Source organism: Anas platyrhynchos, chromosome 2 (genome assembly GCF_047663525.1).
Source record: "Anas platyrhynchos isolate ZD024472 breed Pekin duck chromosome 2, IASCAAS_PekinDuck_T2T, whole genome shotgun sequence".
Taxonomy (NCBI): Eukaryota; Metazoa; Chordata; class Aves; order Anseriformes; family Anatidae; genus Anas; species Anas platyrhynchos.
Window position 1 is genome coordinate 150,554,425 of NC_092588.1, and position 25,412 is coordinate 150,579,836.

General features: G+C 39.5%; 1 protein-coding gene across 1 annotated transcript; it reads right to left on the reverse strand.

Moving 5' to 3' along the window:
- Positions 1–2,620: 2,620 nt before the first annotated feature.
- Positions 2,621–16,960, reverse strand: NOM1 (nucleolar protein with MIF4G domain 1). Its single transcript, XM_038175170.2, is given in 12 exon segments — positions 2,621–3,633; positions 4,761–4,870; positions 5,697–5,828; positions 6,185–6,317; positions 9,876–9,997; positions 10,486–10,653; positions 11,878–11,988; positions 12,485–12,808; positions 13,944–14,139; positions 15,077–15,201; positions 16,048–16,918; positions 16,920–16,960. Coding segments are annotated over 12 exon segments (2,496 nt in total). The 5' UTR covers positions 16,946–16,960; the 3' UTR covers positions 2,621–3,455.
- Positions 16,961–25,412: the final 8,452 nt, after the last annotated feature.

A 25,412-nucleotide genomic window follows, 5' to 3' on the forward strand; every position in this document is an offset into this window, starting at 1 on the left:
CGTCTCATCTGATTTAGGAAAAGGTCAAGAGCTGCTTCCCATGCACAGGGGTAGTGGCCAGGCACAGAGCTGCCACTACGCTCACTACAAGATGATGTCCAAGCACAGGAGCTGATATTTGGGTATTTACAAAGCCGAAAGCACCGTCGTGCACACTTGGCACCACGCTGCTCCCAGCCTGGGCCCGCTGGTGTGCAGGGTTCACCCGCAGCACGACACAAACCAAACGATGCCAGATGTGCTCTGAGCACAGCATCGAGTTGCTCACCTTCATGGCAGAGCAGAGCTGCTCGCGCTTGCTCTTTCAGAGCACCACCGATACCAGCTCTTCACCCCCGGTGCGAGGGATGGGGGAAAAAGGGGAAGTTAAAAAGCCCTGCAGAAACTTGGACCGTTCAGGTGCAGCGCTAAAACCCTGCCAAAAAGGACTCGCATATGATTTATCAGCATAACACTCCGGCCAAAGCGAAAAAACAGACTTTACTGCCCCGTTAATTTTGATACAAAAACCAGAGAAAGTTAAAAACAGCATTGGTCAGCTTAAAGGAAAACAAAAATTGAAACGGTGATAATAGCTACAGGGGGACACTACTGCTTAGCTAAATTTTCTTCTGTATGGCTAAAAAAAAAAAGTGAAGCATCCGGCTTGTAGTTAAATGTATCTAAACAAATCCCCCCATATTTCCCCCTGGCTTGTCACGTGTAAGGATCAGTGCTATAACCACAGCTGCTTGGTTTTCCAGGGTAGGGTATTTTTCTCAATTCAAAGCCCTTTTCTGTTCCTGAAGCACTAACCCCCCAGCCATGTTATGGAAGGATCTTGGACACTTTAAGTAGCATCTTTCATATTAGGGAATATTTCTTACCGAGTTTTGACTTTGGCTCGCAGGAAGAGATCTCTACAAGCCTGCAGATGAGCACGCAGATAAATAACAAACTGTGCCCTGCCTCCCACCTCCGCCAGAAGTTCGGCCAGTTGGTCCACAGAAAAAATATCAAGAACGACTGCTTCCAAGGGTCATGAGTCCACGTTCATCCTGAAATCACCACACTTCTGACACTTCTTCCCTCCCTGAATCGCAGCGACATTGCATAACTTACTCCCCATCTCCCCGCAGTAATTGTCCTTGCACCACGACTACGGCACCGTGGACTGGCAGCGCCTTTTGGCTGCTTTCCATGGAAATTCAGTTTTTCAAAAAAAAAAAAAAATTATGTTTATGCATAAATATGACAAATGCAAAAGCTGCAGGCGGGTAAAATCTGCTTCCTGCAGAAACAAAGCAATAACTGTAATAACTGACTGTGAGTTAGAACAAAACGCGCTGCTTGGAATAAATAATAATGTAAGTCAGTTTAAAAAAATAGCAATTGTAATTTTAGACTGTAAGGTTAAAACCGTCTCCTCTAATTGCACAGCAACACCTGCATTGCACTGCCTCAGGCAGCTGCAGCAAGTGAATGGACTCAGACCCATAAAACACTAGGCAGGTTTTCCATGGGCAAAGGGTGGTCAGTGCTGATCAGCAAAGCACTCAAACCAGGCACTGCTGCACTGAGGTTAAGGAAGATGTCCCAAATTTGTCTTTGAAAACAAAGTTGCTTCAACCTCTCAGCTGGAGCAATGTGTTTCATTTTATGTTATTAAACCACAAGCACATTGAAATGCTGGGTCTCCCTCAATCCCTGCAAAAAAGGTGATTATGTGGCTGCTGCAGTCCAGGGGGACCGCTTGTCACTCACCTAGATCCCACAGTTCCACAGCAGCCAGAATTTCTAGGGGCTTCCAAATCCAGCCACCAAGTCTAAGCCAGGAGGTTTGGCATGGTTGGTTGTAAAGGCTCTGTTCATACACACTCAACATTGTGACTTCTGTGTCACGGTCCAACAAAATACAGCATTGCTTCTGCTGCCCATACTTCTGCTACTTGGTATGGATTTTTAGAAAATTTAATGCAGCATTTTTCCACTGCCATCTGTTACATGCAAGTTCCAACTGAGCAAAGATGTCCAGTTTTGTAGGCTTAAAGCTGCCAGTGGTCTGAAAGAGGCAGAAGAAAGCATCTCGCTTTGTTCATTTGATAGCAATCTTTGTGTGTTAGTTATGTGCAGGCATAACCTGGGATTTTGACACTGGGTCTCTCAGATCCCAGGTTAATTTTGTTCCCTATGACTTACCCACCCCAAAAGAGGAAAGGCCTCAAAAACAGCTCCCTTGCTGCTGGGAGAAACACTCCCCTTCCTGAAAGCTTTACTTGTATCAAGTATTCTATATTCAACTATGATTAAAACCAACAAAACAAACAAACAAACAAACACATATCTCAGCCAGCTCTTTTGCTGCAGAACTCAAAATCTTCTGGTGGATGCTTTCTGGAAATCATTTTTCCCCAACAAGGGCAGACACGAAGATGGAGAATAGATCAGTCAATATTACATGCAATTAGGAGGCACCATAACTGATTAGCCTACTGAACACCAGGGGCCAAGCCTGGTTACAGAAATAAGGCCGGCATCCCTAGCACAGGTAGTTTATGCAGACTAGGATGTGCCCCCACACATTTGTGGTCAATCCCTTGCTAGCTACCCAGCTAGAATAAGGACAATCCAAAGAGCAAAACCCTTTAGGAAATCTCACTTTAATGTGTAGTGGTAAGGTGACAAAAACTGAGTGTTATACAAGAAAATGTACATGATTTTTTAAGACATCTGAATGGGAAGTGGAAGCAAATCTTTTCATAAAATACTTTCTTACTAAAAGACTGATATTATTCTTTATGCCTAGAAAATCTAATTATTGTAGAAGGTACAACTAATAATTCCAATTTTAAAGCTGAATAAAACAAGTTAAAATAGCATCAAACTCTACTGTGATCTTTAAACCCAACATAATTGGGCAAAGTCAGATCTTCAAGTCTTTTTATTCTAACAATTCACAGAATTAGCTGAGAAACTCAACACTTTTAGAAAAAAGTTGATTTCTTCCGTAACTGACTCACCAGTACCTATGCCATCTAGTGGCCCGTTCCTTCAGGCAAGTGCACCGATGAGTTATTAAAAGCCTTTGGTTAAGGCTGATTCTTTAAAAACACAGTGTCAGTTTTCTGCAATTGATTTAAATGAGAGGCTGGAATATGCAATGCTGAACATTACTACTGACCGGAGTATGATAGAAATTCAACCTCTTCTCCAGATTCTAATCTGCAAGAAGTAACCAGTCTTAAAGGGACATGTCAAAAAAACAAACATCTTCCCTTTCTTCAGACGGGCCTCGTATCACCTTTGATTAAATCTGTGTAACTAGTACACTGAGCAGAGTAACCACTTCCATCAAAAAATGGATCCTTTCCAGTAAAAAGGCTCTCCTCATTCCCAATTACTTGGGTCTGAAAGACTAACAAAGTCTTGCATCTTCATGCAAACCTAGTTTTTACATATCTTTTATTCGAGAAAGACTATAGTTTGAATTTGGATTCTTTTGCTTGCAAAGACCTGGTTGCTAGTTCAACTCTTTCCTTTAACAGGCTGGCTTCTTCATCGTTCTTTTGGGCTTGTACATTTTTCAGTAAGAAGTGGGTAAGGAAAAGTTTCAAGCCTTCCCGCAGCGTTCCCAGTTTGGGGTTGTCAGATATCCTGTAAAAATACAACACAGAAATAGTATTAGACTTCTACTGTTTCAAAAGTTTCTGCATTTTTTTTTTCCTTCAAATAGAGATATTAAAATAAAAAAAAAAAAGATATATAGAAGGTGCTTTTCCAAAAAGGCTTTCAAATTAACAGCATATCTACATTGATTTGGCAAACAGCCCAAACATACTCAACATACAATTGGTCCTCAGCAATAAATTGAAGTATCAGAATACTAAACTTGTTTTACGTAAACAATCGCATTACAGAAAAGAAAAACCAAGGCAAACACCATGTTTGAACTTCCTTGTGTTACAGCTGAAACAACATTTCCCTCCCCAGCTTTATGTGACACTGCAAGTACAATATAACTTTCTTCCTGGACTAACTTGCAAATTTTAGCTGTCTCTATAACAACTGGAATATTGGAACGCAATTTTACATGGGTCACAAGAAACCCAAACTGTATGGGTATGAATCCAATGAACTGTGTAATACTTCATAGAACTCAAGGATGTTTACAGATACATTTATCACTTGTAGGGGATTAAGCAAAACAGAAGTGTCAGAACAACATTTTAGCACCTTCAATGAAACTGAGATCTTTTTGATCATTGTGAAGAAGGATTTAAAAAAATAAGTTCCCTGTCAATTGTATAAAACCAAGATTTTCCATACAATGTTGGTTTAAAAAACAAAAACAAAACCACAAACCTTTCTCACGGCAACGTAAAAAGAAAAAAGGAGAAAGTACTAAAGAAATCTACCAGCAAAGACTGCTTGGAGACCAAACCTCACTGCACACAGATGGTAAAGCAGTAAGGAATGCATTAAGGAATGCAGGTAATTACAGAGCTCTGCTCATGAAAATCCTAAATGATACACTGAATATCTGAAAGCCTTATGTTGTACATAATACTTTGCACAGCTGTATCTAGATCAGAACCTGTACTAACAAACACTTCATGCCTGCTGGCCCACCACCACCTTCCCCCAACAGAGCTTGCTTTTTAAGGGATGGATGTCTGGTATTTAGAGAAGGCAGTGTGTAATTGCAAACAAATAAGCAAACTTCTTATCTTTCTAAATTATTGCAAATGAAGGATTCTCTGGAGATCTCTCTGATCACTTACCTCCCAAAAATATCACCAACATCTTCAGCATCTGTTTTGACTAATAGCATGCTTAATACTTGTCGCAAGAAACGGACTTTGGGTTTATCTAGTTCACTGAATTCAATCACCTGGTTTTAGAACAGAGAGAATTAGATTGGACTCCCATATATATCAAGGCTGAAGTTATGCACAGAAAAATTAGTTGAGAACGCTGCCTCCCTAAAGTCAATCAATAAGGAAGCACTGAAGTTTTTAAGGAATAACAAGTCCGGTAGTACCACAATACGAAGATGTAATTATTCAATTTGATAAATACTTCGAAAGTACAACCTAAGACAATCCAGAATATTGTCTGTTTAACACGTTTAAATTATTTTTTTAAATAAGTTTCATGGACTTATTGTGAAATTTAAGCCCTCCCCCCCGAAGATTTTTTTTCTGGTCTAATAAAAAACATCAGCTAGAACTGGTGGTACAAAATTCACTAGCAAAGCCTGCTAATAAAAGGACCTCAGTTCCAACCCCAGATGCTCTACAGAAAACGGCAGTCATATAACTGTTCTTTACTAGAATTGAACAGGGCATCCAAACCATTAAAATCCCTATAGATCCAATGGGATTTCATTAACACTGCCTCTGATAATGAGAGATCCAAATCACCTGCTCCAAGGCAGTTTTTCTTTGTTTGGGAGCAACACTGCTACTGGACAAGGATGTTTCTATGTTGTATCGTCCAGGATTTCTGTATGCTTCCATCACCCCAGGACCCTTTTCCCAAAAGGATAGCACTACTATAGTTGATAAAATTAATCTGGTAATTTTAGAACAAGTTTCATCTTTGTTCATGACAATGAACATGCAAAGCACCAGTTAAGTACATACAGCTAATAATACACGTTTTCCACAGAACTTGGAAACGTGAGAACACGTATTTTGAAAAGAAAGCACACCAACCTTGAGAACTGAAAGCGGCAATGATTTTGTCCTTAGTAAGTGAACCAACACTGAAACCAAATTGGTGATGGCAGTGGCTGACAGGTTGCCCAAGTCTTTGATTTTGTCCCAGATACTAAACTGAAATGTCACCTAGGCGTCAAGGGAAAAAAAAAAAAAAATACAAATCAAGGAACTGTTTAAGTAAGAAATTACAAACCCTTTTGACCTTCTATTCTTTATGTGCCCTCTGTTAATTAGATCTTTGATCGGATAGTTCAAGTCCTTTTAAACATGTGAAACAGAAAAAAAGCAAACCTTCTACAGAAGTTACTTAGTGGCAGATCTGAGCAGGAAAGAGTTTACCTTACTAAATGCACAGGTGTACCAGGAGAATTTTTCATCAGGATCATGAAATGTAAACAGGCACACATCTACTCTCAGGTGGTCAATAATTGTCTTTCTAACCATAACAATGGCACTAAAAGTAGAAATGCATTTTTCTTTACCTGAAATCGTCTTTCGTATTCACAGAACTTGCCAGCCAAAAATGCATAGAAGGGGTTATACGTCTTCTCCTGTAAGCAGCAATAAAGGATAACATGAACAATTTCTCTCTCCTGCTGGTCTTTCAGTCCAAGCCTAAAATTTAGAAAAGGGGATAAAAATAGTTCAGTAAGGAACAAATTATTGCAACTAAGTAAAAGCTACAACAGTCAACATTTTAATACCTTAAAAAAAAAAAAAAAAGGCATTCAATTCTGGTTGTCAGAAGTTCTTAAAGTCCTCAAAAAAGGCTGAACGGCATCAAACCCTTAAGACTGTACGCTAAGTCAGCATCCTGGTACAGCAATATGGAAATGCTACAGCATTACTGGTGTAAAAGAAGTGGCTGCAAATATAAGACCACAACAGATTGAGGCAGAACGACACAAGTATTTACTGCCTGGAGAGGAAGTAGCAGCCCAACTCCATGTTTGCAGCCCTCCACAAAGGAAAACAGAAGAGACAAGTGTCATCAAGGAGTCTTGTCATTATGTGGGCTTTGAAAGCAGCAGCACTACAACTTGGAGTACTAACACAGAGGATAAACTGTGAGACAAGAGCTGCTTGGACAACAAAACAGAACAGCACCACCTGAGGAAAACAGTATCAATAAGTACTTATGCTGGCTGTCTCCCAGCATAAAGGCCAAGGACTGAACAGCCTTCCCACTTGAACATTTGACCACTCGAAAATAGGGCCGAGGCACTTTGGCCAGGAACGGTAACTAACTCACAATGCACCTGTTCTGTGAATAATATGATTTAGCTTCCAGGGCTGTCAGATGCTTGGCAGCATTAAAACCAATTAAAATGAAGGATGCTTAATATTATAATCTGCAAAATGTCAAACAAAATTATTTTCATTGCTTCAAGCTCAAGTTTCATACAGCATTGGTATAACTCAAATGCATTTTCTAACAAAGTTTGACCCCACTGGAACTTGCTCTACAGTCTGGAGAGTACAGCTTGTCATAGCTTGAGTCTAACGTCCATTGCTTGTACACCCTTCCAGACATCTGTCATTGCATTTGATCACAGACACGTACTAGAGAAATACTGTCACTCAGCCAAGAAACAGAACGTAAGGTTTTACAATAGGAAAGTCTGGGATGATTTCTAGGTTGACTGCTAATGAATGGAGAAAACTTCAGTCTGGTTCCCCAAAAGAAAACAGCACCGCAAGCACTGGTCTGCGATATCATTCACTGCTCGCCCATCAGCCAAGGTCTATCTGAGTTTGTCACAGAGCAACAAAAGTTTGTTCAGAAAACATATGTTAAGTAGTCAGCTATCTGGCATGTATCTAATGGATGACTTGTGAAGTTACAGTGTAGTCACTAATTTGGTCTGTTCCCTTTTTCCTTGCTCATCATCACTTCTAACATAACTTATTTTGGAAATACTCACGTTGCCAGACAGTTGTAACCAAGAAAAACAGCATTTGATGTTGTTCAGTTTTGTTCTTACCCTCACTTCTTCACAGACCTAGCACTATTTTCTCTTTTCAGACCTGATATTCCTAAACAACTAAAATGTAAGCGTTGGGATTGTCTTTCACTGCTGAACTTCACCCTAAAGCTGCACAGATTTCATAAGCCTGGTAACTTTGCGTAAAGAAGCTGCAAGCACCTCACTTATTAAATCATTCCAGAGGTACAATGCTCCCAGAGATTTGCATGTCTTAATCAATTTAAAAATTGCCCTCCAAATACTCAGTAACTGCCTCTGAAGCAGGTTATTTCTCACCAGCAGAAGCCTGCCCCCAAGTAGGTTAGTTATCATCAGCTGGAGCCCAAAATTATCACTGGCTTTAGATCAAAAAAAACCAACATTCAATACCACCTATTAAAAATCAATTTATGTGAGTATAGTAGATGCAATCCCATACTCACTATTTGGAATTGCACAACACACTACAACGGGCTAGCTAAGCCTTCTTCCCCTATTACAATTTTTGTGAGATGTGAAGTTTCTCAAGTTGTTCTTCTCCATGAAACCACTTACAAAATTGCTGGCCCAAACTGGCCAAAGGGATGGCCGGTGCTGATGGCCACATGGCATTGTGCTGAACAATAAATACGGGGAGCTGACCAGGGAGAGGGGTGGGGGCAGTACTGCCACTGCTCAGGGTCTGGCTGGGCATCACTCAGCAGGCAGTGGCCAATCGCACCGTGTGTCAGGTTGCTCAGAGAAGCTGTGGATGCCCCATCCCTGGAGATGTTCAAGGCGAGGCTGGATGGGGCCCTGGGCAACCTGATCTAGTGGGTGGCATCCCTGCCCATGGCAGGGGGTTGGAACTGGCTGGGCTTTAAGGTCCCTTCCAACCTGAGCCATTCTGTGACTTACTTTTCCCAAAAGGAGGAGAAAGACAAGCAAACCGTAACAGGCTGGGTTTAAAATGGTTTAAATGACCATTTCACCACAACTCAGTTCTGCCAGAGATGTAGCAGCAGATGAATCAACAAGCACAATTAGAGTACATCTTTCTGCTCCTCCTCAAGAGCCTGACATCAAACACAGGAATATAAGTTCCCATATGCTCTGGAAAGCATGCTTGCATTAAAGTTAATTCCTTCACTGACTAGTCTGTGTGCTTTCTGTTATACCCTGCCAGATGTGGGCAGATTTTAGAGTCCTCTTCTGTCTGCATTTGCCGCATAAAAATCTGAATCAACACACAGCAGGCAATCTGCAGACACAGTTTTTCTGCCAAGCCTGTATGTATATAGATTTGTATACTAGTTTAAATAGCACAGATGAGAGTCAAGGATCAATTTGCAAATTGAGCTACCAGGCCTTGGCAAGAACTGCAGCAGCAGCAGCTAATTTCTTTTAATTGAACAGGCCATATTAAGATATTGGAATGACTCCATCACAGTCTTAAATCCAAGCTGTGTTTTGCAGAAGTGGCATTTAATCAAACATTAGTTGACTTTATTACGGAGTCTGTTTTGGTTTGGTTAGCAAATTAAATAATTGCATGCCATCAGGGTAAGAACAATTCCTATGAATTACAAGGCTGCAACAGGAAAGTTCAGACCTGATCTCTCTCCTCCCAGTTACTACAGACTTGCAATTAATATTCTGACAAACCCAAAGAATAACTTATTTTGAGCTCTTCCCTGATCACATACTCTTCTAAAGAGAAGTGTGTCAAGCGTTGAGGAAACCGGTCTTAACATGATATGGGACCCTGGAGCAAGTCCAAAGCTAATAAATTCTGTGGGAGAGAAACTGAGGTGCTAGAACGCTACCAGGTCCTGCAAGACTGGACAGAGACACACAAGGTGGCAAGAAGTAAAGGAAACAAGCCTGCAACAGATTGGGATCCGCTAGATTGAGATCCACATCTTCAATACAAACACATATAGGCTCCTTAAATCAAAGGATGCTGTAAATCACAGTTCCAGACTTAAGTGACAATAACAGAGGCTGCTTTTTTCATCTGGCTACCAGTCAGTTCTGCCTGACCCTTAGTACTCCTTGCATTCGGGGTTTGGTCCCCTTCGTACCCTTCCACTCCATCCTCACATGGATCCTAGTTACACACTTGGATCCCATTTCAACTAAACAGTGAGACCAGCAATGTTATTCTTCCTTCCCAGCTATCACTATTTTTAGTTCTGGGCTTTCTTCTGACCTAGTCAGTACTTACTTCAGAAGCTTTTCAAAGGCATCCAGGAAATCTTCACTTGTCATCAACACACAAAAAATACTTCTCCTGATATCAGTGTTCATTCTCTGCTTACGAGCAAGCTCTATTATCTTTGAGCTCACCTGAAAAAAAAAAAAAAAAGGAAACTCTTAAAGAGAGCTATTTCTGTGCAGCCTCTAATATGACCGTTAATAAAAACCTGAAGTAAAGCGTGAAGCATCAATCCAGAGGTCCTGAACTTTTGTCCAATAAAGGCACAGGCATCATCAGGAGCTTTTTCAATTAGGGAAACCTAGTTTAATTGTGCCAATTATCTTTAAGAAGTGCTTTCCTAATGTACGTGACCACAACCATCTCAAACTACTTCATAATTGCATAGGAGAAGAAAAAACACTATCATAATATTATGATAATAGCTCTTTTGAAGGGCATGAGTCCAACATTTTCAAAGTTTTAATATCAGATCTTACAATCCGAAAGCTTCGTTTTACAAGAGTCCACCAAGGCTCTTTTTGGTGGGCTCTTAAATGAGCTTATTCGTCTGTATCAACAACATTTAGAAGATTAAACGATTCAACTTATTAGTTCTATTAGTCCTACTTGGATTTACCTTCCCAATGTGCAGTTTTTGCTGAGTCTTGCTGTTTGCATTATCAATCATTGGTGCTCCACTCCAGGACGACCCGATGATCCACCAGCGACCAACCTTATCAGCATTGAGGAGCGATTCCAGGGAGACACGGAGCTCAGTTTCTTTTCCCGAACTACTGCTGTGAACCTTGAATAACAGCACAATAATAAGTAGCAACAGATTTTTATTTTCTTTTAATATACTTAATTACTTAAAATTACTTTTAAACAAATACTTTAAACAAATACAAGTTGATCTTTCATGTTTCTTAAAGATCTTCATGTTTCTTTCCCACCACCTTTTCTTTCAGGCAGTAACCTGATTTTTTTTTCAAGAAAGTAACCTGATTTTTCCATTTGCTCTGATTTCTCAAATAATAAAAGTTTCTAAGCATAGATTTGATCAACTTCATCTTTTTTCTTTTTAAACAAAGATCATCAATAAAAAGACAGCCATCTTTCACTCAGAACTCAATTACAATTTAGATTTGATAATGACATTGTAAGATGCCCCAATTAGTTTCCAATCTGGTCATGATTTTCCCATTGAACATTTATGATCAAACAGAATGACAAAATGATAAACTGCCGTAAGTTTTGTACAATTCAAACAAAATGTATAGACTCTTCAAACAAAATAAAAATTTTCAACTGAAGAGTCTAGAGGTGTACTAAGAGGGTTGTGAAAAATTGAGAGGAAATTCTACAGAACTAGGTTACCTATCATTGCTGATTTGTGCATGCTGGACTTAAAAGTTTCTGAAAAATAACATGCTGCAGATGCATATGCTCTAGGAACCAGATTTAAATATTGTGAAAATTAATTAGCTCTCCAAAGAGACAATTATTTTCATGCATTTTATGCTGGATTGTTCTAGACATCACCCACAAGGCTCCCAGAAAAGAAAACAATAAACAAAACATATACATTTTAAGAAGTCCTGGACTTCCAAAATAGTTCTGGTGAACTTTCAAACAGGTGCCTGCATTTAAAATCTATGGGAAAAAAACTGTCATGATGACTCATTCCATCTGCACAATCATTAAACATTCCACAGTCTCTTTGTCAAGTACAGGACTTTGCCTCAAACCCTCTGGCTACATATTACGTACTTTCCCAGACTCTTCTGCAGAAGGTTGTTTGATGCCTAGCTAAATTTAAACACATGAGATTATTCAAGTACTACCTAAGAAGCAACTTTTGTCCACAAGAATATCAGACTGTTAAATGATTTTATACATATATATAAAATTATATTAGTATATATTAAATACTATATAGCATATAATACACCATCAAGCTGACATAAACCAGAGTTGATTATTTGTAATGTAAGAACAGCTATTCTACCTATGTCAAGAAAATTCTCACCAGTGTTCTTTGCAATTTGCGGAGTTTTTCAACTGGCTCAGGATCATAACCGGGAATCTTACGCATGTCATTATTCCTCAGTGCCAACATAGTCTCTAGCATAAAGCGAACCTATCAGGAAAAGAAATATTTATGTGGATTACATGCTGCAAGTTTAATATATAAGTAGAAAGCGTATTTTCAAAGTGCTATTCTGTGAGAATAAGCGACTCATCTGGCAACATAAATTGAAAGTTAGAGTACATGAATACAGAGAAGGATGTTTACTCTAACTCCTATTGTATTCGTGTTCAAGCTTCAGTTCAAAGCCTTATCTGCTAAATGCCAGCCCCCAGTGACCACTTTTTGACGTGTAAGAAGTATGAAACAGAAGAATTAGTCATTGCATAGAATACGTGACAGCTCTAGTTTCCCCAGTTGCAAGCATTTTGGTATCTGTGTCCTAAGAACTAATGAGGAAAGACAAAAAGAAAATAAATAACTGAATGCAGCGACTGAACTCTAATGAACTCTAGAACCTAGAGTATAATGGAAAACATTTTGGTAAATATACACATGTACATGAGCAATGTTGATTCAGAAAAGAAAATCCTTAATACACACATACCCTAGTCTGATCCTTAAAATTCTTCTCTGCTGTGTGTGCTTTGCTCTGGGCTTCACTGATCAGGTCCTTCAAAGCCAATGCGTCATCTTTTCTTAAGGAAAAGCCCACGTTTTTCAGAAGAAACAAAATCAGCTCAATATCTTTTTCAGTGAAAGTGCTAACAAGCTTCTTCAGAATATCAAAGATGAGCAGGGAATGAACTACATGGAAGTTATACAGATGGGCAATCAAGGCAAGCAGATTTTCACATTCTTTCCCTTCAGCATCACTTTTAGAGAGTTCATCAAATTTCTTCACCACAGCTTCCAAGAAGTGAGCACCGACCTGGCAGAAGTTCCATTAAGGAAAAAATAACAATTCAGCAGTTAACCACTAGCAGATTTTCAAGACAATTGTAAAATTATCATTTTTGAGGGACTGCCATTATTAATCTTAAAGAATATTGTTCCTCTCAACAAAAACGGTTGTACTACATGTACAAATAGTAACTAGTTTGTGTCACATTTTATTAAAGTATGTTATTTATACCTCTTATATGTCATCCAGTTGCCTTTTAAAATTACAAATGTTACAAAATTACAGTATGCATATCAAAATTTGTTTAGACAATTTTCATGAACACATTTTCTCAGCTGTCAAACTAGCATGCTGTTACTGTTAGTCATGTATCAGGTAAAAGATGCATGTCCAAGACCAAATGCATCACAGAGTTTACCATTCCAGAACTAAATATTTGAAGTGTGGGACAGTAAAATCACAACACACCACATTTTCGCAGTTGATGAGCATGAGACTAGTTTAAAGTGTGAATAAGACTTCACTGTTTGTCAGAGGTACAGCTGGGAAAAAAATCCTGGAATTCCTGTATTTATAAAGAGTAAACTAATGGTAAAGACCGGAATTAAGAAGCATACCAAAATACAGGTATGTAGAGATCACATTACTGCTAAGGTTCAAACGAGACACTCACACCATTACCACAGTAGTAATATTAGCCCTTCTTAAAATTGGAAACGGGAAGTTTTATAACAGTGACCAATGTTAATTTACAAAGTAATTAGTCAGATAAAGCAACTCAGACCTGTGAACAGCAAACAAATAAGCTACAAATACAAAGAGAGTTCATCTATCAACTGAAATATGTTATTTAGCGACACGTTGGATATTAGGAAGAACTTCTTTACTGAGAGGGTTATGAGGCATTGGAATGGACTGCCCAGGGAAATGGTGGAGTCACCATCCCTGGAGGTCTTTAGGAAACGTTTACGTGTTGAACTTAGCAATATGGTTTAGTGGAGGATTTGTTAGTGTTAGGTCAGAGGTCGATGATCTTGAGGTCTCTTCCAACCTAGACAATTCTGTGATCAGAAGTTAAAAGGCAATCAAGAAAAAGACATCAAGAAAAAACACCGCCCAATATGTATTATTAAACAAAGTTAGTCCCAGAAACAAAAATTACCTCAATTCCTACTGTATGATGAAGAACGCTGACCAAAAGGACATGCTCCATCATCAGTCTTGCAGGCATGGCAACCGCAGTAACACAAGCATTCATAAGAATATCTGTTAGAGTTTCGTTCATGTCCTTTCTACTGTTGGCCATGTAAAGCTCCTCCAGTTGTCCACTAATGGAGGACAAATTTGGTTCACTCAACCTATTGAGAAACAAAATCCAATGTTCACTGTTTCACCTTTTTGCATAGTTCCACAATTTTCAATTTATCCAACATACAACCTGTCTGTAAGCCAAGCTAGCTCTTTTAAAAAGAATAAAGATGAATGAAAGGAACCTTTTGTATTTTGCCGTGTTCACTAAAATAAAAATGAAACTCCAGAACATTTTTTTTGAAGTACTTACATGTAGGAACAGATTAGCAGCAATATTTACAAAACACTATCACTGTCCTTACTGTCATACTGAACAGCCTTATTAAAAAATTGTTCCTGTTCAGTATTAACTATGGCACACCACAGTCTTTGGAAAAACACTTTATACTTCTGTAACATATCAGATATAGCAAATCCTAAGTAACTAAAACTGTATTCTGTAGTCTGCATTTTACAGATAATAGATAAAAGTATAAACAGATTTCTTATTTTAAGGGTATTCTAAAATTAAAAGCACATTGAAGCGTTAATTACTTTTTCTGGTCTTCAGTACTTTAAGCTATAAAGTAATATAAAGTTGCTCTTCCTTGACTGCAGTGCTAGAGAAAATTTAACTTTATTTAATTTATAAAAAAACATGCTAAGGGGAATATAGCACGCATGTCAAAATGTGATTTTATTTTTTTTTTCTAAATAGGCATACTCCAACTGACACTTAAGAGAATTATTGCTAGCATTTGCAGGCAACAGCCATGTGGAATTCAGCCCAATCTTGAATTTATTTTCCATTTTTTCAACTTCTATAACCACCAACTTTGAAGAATCTCTATCAACAAAGACAATTATTATTAAGGATAGCAGACATGACTGACAAATTAAATGTAGTTTGAAAAGACAAAAGTCACATCCATGCCACTTTTCTTTGAATGATGATCACTGTCACACAGAATCAGAAAGATTAATTACTTGTCCTTATTACATTACCTATTAATGAGACCATTCACCATTTTCTTCAGTCTTCCCAATTCTTCTCTTTTCTTGTCATCTAGTGTCTCCTGAGCTTTTCTCACCTGAGGGGGAACGTACTTCGTAGCACTGTGATTATGATCCTTACCAAGAAAACAACAGAATAGCAAATGAGACTACCATTTTAAGTATTTAAATATTTTAAATAAACACATATGTTTCTATTTAAGAGGAATATATCAGTCTTACTTAAACGTACATTCCACTGTTCCGATAACTAATGTCAAAGGAACAACTTCATTCAGAAACAAAACCAACATGCAACAAGTTACTGCTTATGATCAACTTGACAGTAGCAAAAAATTCCCCTCTCCCCTTCATGTGAAGTTTCATGTAAGTTATTCTTATACTTTTGTAAGTTATACTTATATTCTTACACTGGGATCTTTAATCTTTGTTTTATCCAGATAGACAGCAGAAACCTGTACAGGTGAAAGCCTCAGGTGCAGGGGTACTAACAGCTTAACTTGGTGCCATGTGGCTAAACGATCTGTTTGGCTTTCTCTTCTCTTTGCTACAAAGCCTATACCACAGGCAGAACCTCTGGGATCATCTGGAAGAAGAAACACTCCCGTTCCCAGTTGGTATTCATTTTTAACAAACTTTTTATGGTCTTGGTGGAAAGGCCTAATCTGGATCTTCTAGAACTGAGATGGTCACACTTCTTTGTTCCTTTTAGTTGCTAATCTTGTATATACAAACAATGCTTTGTGCTTTAGGGTGCAACCTCCTACCATACCCTCCATGTGTGTTTGTCCCTAGGACGTCGCAAACCTCAGAAGTCAACGCTTGGTAGGCCCAGCGCTGTTTTCACCCACATTCCACATGCTGGTTAGAGAGCAAACACTTTGCAGAGTCGATGTAAAGTCTATTTTGCATTCATGGCGCTTTGGGATGCAAGTTTGTGCTATTTCAGACAAACACCCTACCTCCTCTTCCTCCTGCGGGTCCGGGGGCTCGCTTGCCTCTGGCTCACCCTCGGGGGCCGAGCTCCCATCACTCTCCCACTGTTCTTCCACATCCTCCCCTTCGGAGGCGTCAGAGGCGTCCTCCAGCTCTTCATCCTCCCCCAGGGCCTCCTCCTCCTCCTCCTCCTCGTCGTCTTCCTCTGGAGCCTCCTTGCTGGCCCTCAGCCCCGGTGCCTCCTCCTGGTCGCTGTCCCCGCACAGCTCGCCGAGCCCGGCGCCGGAGCCCAGGACTCCCAGCACGTAGTCCAGCCCGTCCCGCACGAAGCTCTGGGGCAGCCCCTCCGCCCCGCTGTTCCCTTTCTTCTTGCGGCGCTTGTTGAGCCCCAGCCGCCGCTCCAGCCGCCGGATCTCCTTCTCCTCCTCCTCGTTGGCCTCCAGCAGCGCCCTTTTTCGCGACCAGGAGATGGCGGCCGGCCGAGGGGCCGGCACCGGCGGCCGCACCGCCTTCTGCTGCCGCGGCGGCTCCGGGCGCTGCTTTACAGCGGCTGGAGGCGACGCCGGGACTTTGGGGCTGGCGGCAGGAGCCGGCCGGGCAGGAGCAGCGGGGGCTTTCCCCGTCTCCCCATGTTGTTGCAGGCGGCGGCGGCTCCGCTTGAGCCTGCGCTTCTCCTTCCTCAATTCCCGGCGGCTCTTTCGGTTCGGTCTCTCCGACCCTACCGACGCGGGCAGCGGCGGCTGGTCTCCGGCTGCCTTCACGAACTCCTCCACCGCCAGCCGCAGCCGATTCAGCTTCTCCCCGCCGCGCCGAGCCCGGCCGGCCGCTGCTCCCCGCTTCTTCATCCTCCCCTCAGCCACGCCGCGCCGGGGCGCCGCCATCTTGTGGAAGAGGCGCCCTCCCCTTCCGCCGCGCGGCCGCCATTTCGCGCAGCAGCGCCCTCTGCTGCCTCGGCGTCCCGGGGCCGCCGGGAGCCGCGCTCGAAACCAGTGCTAAATCCGGAGAAACTCTCCCGTTTTTCATGCTTAAGAAAATATCACGGTTAATCTTAGCATTACAAAAGGGAATGGAATAATTTCTTCCCGATAAATCCCCTTCGATAAACTTCTAATGCCTCATGATGTCCAGAGACTGCAGTGCCCCATGACACTTCTCCACCTGCCTTGTCCCCAGTTTTAAACCCTTTCCTACACTGCCAAGCACCAATATTTCTTACTAAGTATGCTCAAAACAGCATCACTGTCAGCTGCTAATATTTCCCTCCATGGCAGTGCTTGGGACACAGTGATGTTGCTCCTGGGGGCTGGTGGCCCGAGCTGTGGGGACAGCATCCACACAGTTCTGCCAGGCCAATGTGCACAGCAGGTGGAAATTTATCTGTCATTTCTGGGGTCAGATGGAATTAAACATTCTGTGGCACTTTGCCATTGTCAGCGGTCTGCTGGGTATATGTATCCGGACCTGTGTGTGTTTTCTTTCCTCTGACCAACTTGGAAATCTGGTGGCTTCGGTCATCTTTGGCAGATCCCAAAGACAGTTCCCCAAAACACCAATTTTCCCCAAATTTCTTGAAAATAGGGTGGCTAGAGGAGTTTCTCAATTAAATGAAACCTGACTTTAACAGACACACACACGCACACAAAACAACAACCAAAACAAAAAAACAACAAACCAACCATCCAACCAAAACCAAAACAAACAAACAAACAAACAAACAAAAAAAAAAAAACCAGTGTATAAGGCCTAGTTTCTAAAAGAGGATCAGTTTTGAATCTCCTGTGGGAAACAAATCCATAGAAAGTCAGGCTTCATTATTTTGCTCTTTCTTATTGTACTCCTGACATCTCTTGAACAATGAAGTACTGGGTAGGACTTGAGTTTTAGCTGAAAATTTAATGTGGCATTATTATTCAGAAGATTATTTTTGCCGTTCTGTGCATGTTTCCATGCTCTCTCATTACATCATGTGTCCTGGATGACCCCATGCTTCAGAAATCCAGCTTTCTCAAGGCTGATGCGTAATGAATCTTTCACACTCAGTGACAAAATATGTTGCGTTAACTTGTCAAGGCATTCCGTTTGCTTCATTTTAAACTATATATTATGCTATAATTTACTGCTGTTCTGCTCTTTATTCATGCACAGACAGCTCACATGCATTTTGCATCCTATTTATAGATTTATTGATAACACTATTCCAGCAGCATGCTAGATAAGTACAGCTGAATATAATTTGAGTAAATATTAGATGCTTTTAAAACTCTAAGATTTACATCCTCCTTCTGTTTCATCACGTAATTTGTCATCAGGGCAACAGATTTTTCTAATAATGAGAAATTTCATATTTTTTCGAATAAAGAAAATGTCAATATTTGCCTTCATCATCACTTCACATCTCATAGGAAAATGTGGAAAGCATGTATATTACTGAACTATATAATCCAAAGTTTGGGTGAAAATGGACAGACAACTTTAGCAAAAAATGTATAAATGGAGATATTATCACCTGTTTGTGAAGTACAAATATTTAATTAATTAAAGTAATTAAAGTAAAGCAATATTTCAGAGAAATATATAAATTTAATCATCAATAAAATGCTATATTGAAAGAAATAACAATCTGCTTAGACTAATTCATCATTCAAATCTAGCAATGCTATATCTAAATAAATAAATTATGACAGATATTTCAGATACTGTCCTAGAACTTTGTGGATTATCATTTTAGATTTACCAGTTTGGCTACCAGTACCTAGTAAATGCAGTCTTCTTGTTCATGAGAGTATAAAAAGCTCTTAAAACCTGAATTATACTCTTCCAACTTTCTCATGTCATCTAAATACAAGAAAAAAGGTGAAATCCAGTTTCCATTTTACAAATTTCACATTTAGATCTCTGCATCATATTGGCATCACTTAGTGAATAGGAACTCAGAACTGAGGGAACATTTTATAATTGTTCTTTGTTTTGACAGCGATCCCACAACAGAGAACAAGCAGTAAGGGCAGGTTTCACATTTAGAATGAAATTGAAGACAATGGCATGATTCATTGGAAATGAGACTTCATATAGAATTGTTTCTTCGGTACAATTTTACTTCCTGCTGAGGTAATCTCTGTTAACAGTTTTCCTATGTTATTCAGTTCTGTTCTATTCATGGGTTTCTTTTTAACATCTTTCTCTCTCTCTTTCTCTCTCTTTTCATACAGAATGAGGGGAATAGTCATTCTTTAGCCATCTGTCTGCTATTTTTCCTCGTCACCTCCTAAAAGTCATGAAAATGTTATTTAGTAACTAAATGATACACATAGGTAGATACCGGCTCCTTTGTAATTTGCCACCATTGAGCATATCTTGCTATTTATCACCACAGGAAATATCAAAGCAGCACCAGAAAGATTTTGAGACTGATTTCATATGATCATTTTTTGTTCTTGTCAATAGAAAAAGCAGCCAGCTTCATGTAAGAATACATAAGCCTTTACATCCAGTCTTTTTTGACTATACAGACTGAAAGCTTAATACCAGAATGAATTTATTCTGAGCAGTCAGATCCTCAGAACAGTGCAAGCTACTTGAAGGCTCTGCTGTGACTTTCTAGCATGGTACCCGCCTACCTGAGCCATTGTTCACCCCCATATCATACTGCCACCACTGTGATCAGCAGAACTGATATTTGTACTTGTATGAAAGGGAAAGGCTGCAGGGAGAGATTTTCTATGAAAGGACACTTTTCCTCTGGAATACATTTTGTAAAGTCTTAAGGCACTACAAAGTTGCTGGCTTTCAAATGTGCTTCAGTTCAAACCATTTCAGAAGGAATTGATAGGTGAGAAAAGTGATTTCCTTAATATTTTAAAGACACATCCCTGTTGCTCAGAATTTGTGTTATATTTATTAATTTATTTGTTTGTTTATTCAGAGCTAGATGCCTCCTACAGCTTTTTAAGCCAGGCATGATGAAAACTGAACTACAAAAATACTCTAGAAAAAAAATCTCTCCTGGCATTTCTAGAATTTCCACAATCTTTGTGTCTGACCTTGGATGAGTCATTTATCTTCTCCACACTGCTTTTGAGCAAAATGAGTTGTCTTCCCTCATTCTGACACTAAGACTGCTGAAGTAAATCCTCCAGGTGTGTCTCCAGGTTACCACCCGTAGCACCTTCCCCTGCAGGTACTTATTAATTCCTCTGGGTCTGCCCCAACAGATTTGCTGACTGAAAGCTGTTTGCTGAGTTTTCATATAACTCCTGTCTTTTAGTTTGTAAGATCAGTGTCCTTTTTAGTCAGTGCTCACTGGTGAAACTCATTAATAACAATCTACACAGTTTGTTTGAGCTAACCCAGCCTATTTTAATTGAAAGAAATTAGGAAGTTATGGCCCTGCAAGTTGGTATCTACACACCCCCACCACAAGAAAAAAAATAATGAGATGAAAGTGGTAATCTCTGAAGGTATATCCAGATTAGGGATGTATTCACTGAGTTTAAGCGTTAACATGTTTTAGTTCATTGGAAGGAAGGAGTGGGTACTGACAGTTATTATTTAGATAAATGATCCAAAAGACAAGCATAAAAAAGACAGATATGATGGGTGAAAGCAGAAACCCATTTCCCCAATCCATTAACATTTTTAGTTTTAAACTATAAGGAGATTATCCAATACGTGACACAGGGATAACTGAACGAATGTAATCAAATGACTTTCTTGTTATTAAAAGGAAGATGTAGGTTGCAACTAAATGGACTTTTAAATTAGTGCTTTGTGCACATCACAGTTCAAAAATACACAATTATAAACCAGGATAACATCATTGATCAAACTCCCACATTATGGCACTTTGCATTTCCTATATGAAATTCATATAATCAATGTTTCTGTGCCAAGGAACCTAAGTCTCCATGGAAGACTTAATTCTATGCTGAAAGTTGACCTTACAAGTTGACCTTGTTCTTATAAGAACACTTATATGGTCAGTGGCTCTATGGAGGCTGGTGGAGGCTGGTGACAAGTCATGTCCCTCAGGGGTCTGTCAGACAATGACAGGAAAAGGGGGAATGTTTTTTAGCTAGGAGAAGGGAGATTTAGGTTAGAGGTTAGGAGGAAATTCTTCACTTGACAGGTGGTGAGGCCCTGGCACAGGTTGCCCAGAGAAGCTGTGGATGCCCCATCCCTGGAGGTGTTCAAGACCAAGATAGATGAGGCCTTGAGCAACCTCATCTAGTAGGTGGCATCCCTGAACATGGCAGGGGGGTTGGATCTTTCCAATCTGAGCCATTCTATGACTCTGTGACACTGTCATTTATAAGGCAATTTTCATCAGAAAAGAGGTAAATATAAAACAAGGGACATTTTTTTTGTTGTTGTTGTTAATTGCTTAGCTGCAACATATCAGTTGCAATTCTCTTCTCTGAAGATCACTCTGTGTTTTATTTGCATTGTTTCTTTGATTCTACTGAGACAACTTTAAAAAATAATGCTTGGAAGTAGGAATGATACTCACGAATATATACTTATGAATGCATGAATTCAACAAAGAAATCCCCTAAAATTGACAGTTACCATTACTTTGTTAAAAATCACCCTTTACCTATTTGTTTACCTATAAAAACTGAAAATACTGGCAAGAATAAGTATCAGTTTACTCACAGGAGCAATTGCATCAATAATAATGTGCAGTGTTACTGTTCATCCTACTGCTTACACTGTCTTTTTAACATATAAGTTAATTGTTTTCAGGGACAATTAATTTCCAGCAGCTTTTTCTAGCTCAGTGGTTGTTCTTAGCTATTAGCAAACTCTTACTCTGTTATTCCTGAGGCTTTGTTAAGCACACAAAATATAATATGTATTGGAGTCAAGGTACAATGAAACACTTGGAAGTTTATCCAAGATGCCAGCAAACTTTGGATCTGGTAACTTAGGCTGTAACAATATCAATCTATACATGTCAGTTGTTATTTCACATCTTAATCCCAGTTCCTATAATTTATTATGTTATTATTTATAATATAGCATTAATTTAATACACAGTTCTTGTTCAGGAGCTTTACTTGCCAACCACAGTGTAGTAATGGATACTACATTTCTAGTTAAAGGCTGTTTTCTATCTGCTTGGAAGCAAAAGACGAGCTTTGCATCTATTGCAGTTTAAACAGAAAGCAGAGGGTTCACCAAAGCTATAAGTTAAAATGTAATAGGAAATCAATGTATCTGAACCTCTCAGGCTTTTTCCTAAGATTATATCGTGTCTGCTTGCCTTAATAAGAGAATCTTCCCAGCTAATGTTAGTTATCTGTGAACATTTACAGCTAAGCAAATTAACCTGTCATCCCTCTTGACTCAAAGGGAAGAAGAAGGAGCTCCTAGATGTAATGATCTATTTTAGAATGAGATTAATCACTGTATAGTCTATATGTCTATAAAGAGGGTCTGGAGAGACCAGTCCAGCTGAAGAAATCTTGCAGATATTTGATGTTGAGTGAGGTGAATCCCATCTTAGTTTTCTCATGTGTAAAATTGGCTTAAAAGAAAGCTATCTCATCCTTTGCGATGTTATACCCGCTATCTTAAATCTCTGAGATCACTGCCTGGAAGGGCTGAGATTCCTCTTGATATACCCAGATAATTAATACATGTCATCTTGTAGATCAATTTCTATTAGGAAAAGGGCTAACATATGTATTAGGCACATTTTTTTTTTTTTTTTTTTTTTTTTTAATCCTCAAAAATACGAGTTCTGGTTCCTTGTTCATAGAAGGAAACACAGGCTTTAGCAGTCAGATTTTCTTGTTGTTGTTGTTTGTTTGTTTGTTTTTTTCCTTTTCTACAGGGATAGCAGCCTGGTCAATTCCATAATCCAAAGAGCTCTATGAAAGGGCTATTTCATAAACTGTGCCTCATTTCATTCTTTCAGAAGCAGTGCCTTCCACCATTTCTGACAGACAGTTTGCCCCCCTATCATTTTTTGGTAATGACCTTTGATTTCTTGATGCAACTGTGACTATGCTGAGAGCTAGATTAGTGAATTTATGTGGATTAAAAATAATACGTCTGCCCTCATGGATTATTTTATAATCGTCAGCAGTTTTAATGTGTATCCCCGCTATCTTTGATCCAAGATGTTGATGGTATCCGCTACCATCAGCACATTCCGACCTCACAATGTCATCTCCTCCCTGACCATTCTCTCAAAGTACTTTAAAATAGCAACACCGATTTAGCTCTGACAGGCAGGATGAAGGTTTCCTCTCTGTTTATTGTCATATGGGAAAAATAGGCATTTTTAGAGGAAAAGTCATTAACCCATTCTAGACTTCTGCTATAGGGTGAGATGAACAGTGCACATACAAACTGAAACAACCATGTTTCTGTCTGGCACATATCTGACACTGGAAACCACCCCAATCTACTTCTACATCTGCTAATGTCCCTTTCAGGCAATCACTGTCTTTCAAGGTCACAGTTTTGCAGCTACTTCAGGATGACATCAATCTGCCACTCACTTGGCAATGCATTTCCTGATCCTTATCTTGCTGAAACTGGGACTTGTGGCATACTCCACTAAATCCAAGGTTTGATCCAAATGTAACCAGCAAACTTTTACTTTTTCAGTATTAGTTTTTTGATTTGGCTGCAAAAAGAAGCAGACAGCAATAGAAAAGGAAAGAGAACTGCTCGTTCACGTGGCACTACAGGCTACAGCTCGTCTAGATCAGTTTTGAAATTGCACCATTAGCAGATTACCAAAACGTATTGCATCAGGGTATCCTGCTGGTGGGACAGTTATTTCCCATATTGCTTGAAATGAGAATTTGTTACTCTCATGAGTATAGCTGGTCCTTCTGTTGCCCCCATCTGTATTAGCACCTGTGCCCAATACAGAAAACAAAACAGATTTGAAACACAGTTGATGAGAAGAAGAACAATTACAAAAACCATTTGGTGTAATTACAATGTTTATCATAAGAGGGTTTGTGTCTCTTGTTCTCCAGAATAATTTTGCAAAAAAAGCATACTCATAAATAAAGTAATATCAAGACCAAAGCTCTATACAACTGGATATATAAGTGTATATCTGGGTAACAGGCTGGTTCTGTACAGCTTGAATCTTTTTCTCAGTATGAATTTTCTCCTGACTGGTGCCTATGGTATCTATTTTTAGGACAATCCATATTTGTCTGGATTCATTTTCAGAGTGGTAGCATTAAAATTACTGCATTCCATTCCTGTATATAATCATGGGAAAATATATACTTAAAAGAAGGCATATGTTAGTTTCACTTGAATATTATGATTATAATCTGAAGGGTTTTATTTTTTTTTTCTCAGTTGTAAATTCATAACTACAGGTGTTCATTAGGTGTTTAAATAAATCCTCATAATATGGAACCCTGATCCATGGTGGGAGGCTCCTGCAGCACCATAATGAAAAAGAAACAACAGCAAGAATATATAACTATGCCCTCGCTTATAAGCCATGTCAAGATGTTTGTTTGAATTCCCAGCTCTTTCATTAATCCTGAGTCATGCATGTGAGTGGTTCCAGTTCGCAGACCTATTGCCTACGCAGTGTAATATTTCTGCTGATTTTTGAGGTCTGCAGATGAAAAGAGTAAGCTTTAGAGGAAGGCAAGCATGGCAAGTGCACTGGCAATTTGACTTCCCTCCCCAGTACAAAGGATAACTAAATGTTTAGTAATAAAATGGCCATAACGCTGCTATTATTTGTCTACAGAAGAGATGCCTACATGCAGGACTCATTCCCTTCTTTGGCATTCACAGAAGTAGAACAACACAGGTTATGTGATCCTAATGCTGTTTTGTAAGTTGGGCATGGCTTCTTTCCATTTCAATTAAAGGATTGCAAGAAACTTGATCTTACGTGTTTGAACACAGGACCAAAGACAAGGTGAAACTGAGTTTCAAGCTTGACATAATATTTGCTTCTTTGTAGCCTTAAGCCACTCACTTAATCCTTTACTGTTGATCTTTTGCTATGTAAAATAATTATAAACATGCTATGGTGTTATCCTGCCCCACACTGATGACAGGAGAACCGTTTAGATGTTCTTTGTAAAGAATGGTGAATAGGCAAGGAGTGTTATGAAATACATCCAAGCAGCAAAACTCAGATACTGAACGTAATCTAGATCTCCCTCAAGATGAAGAAGCCCTTGGATTTAGGGTTCAGTATGATGGTGATTATTTTGTGTTCAGAGAAGCAAGCAGTTGGCCTATTTCAATAGAGATTTGGAATTCCTTATTCTAGCACAACGTCCACATGCTCATGTTCAGTTGCTGTTCCTGCTCAGCAGAAAAGGTCATTCTCATTAGGAGGCAAATAATGCAGATCGAATGTATTGACTTTGCATATTTAAACATGCAA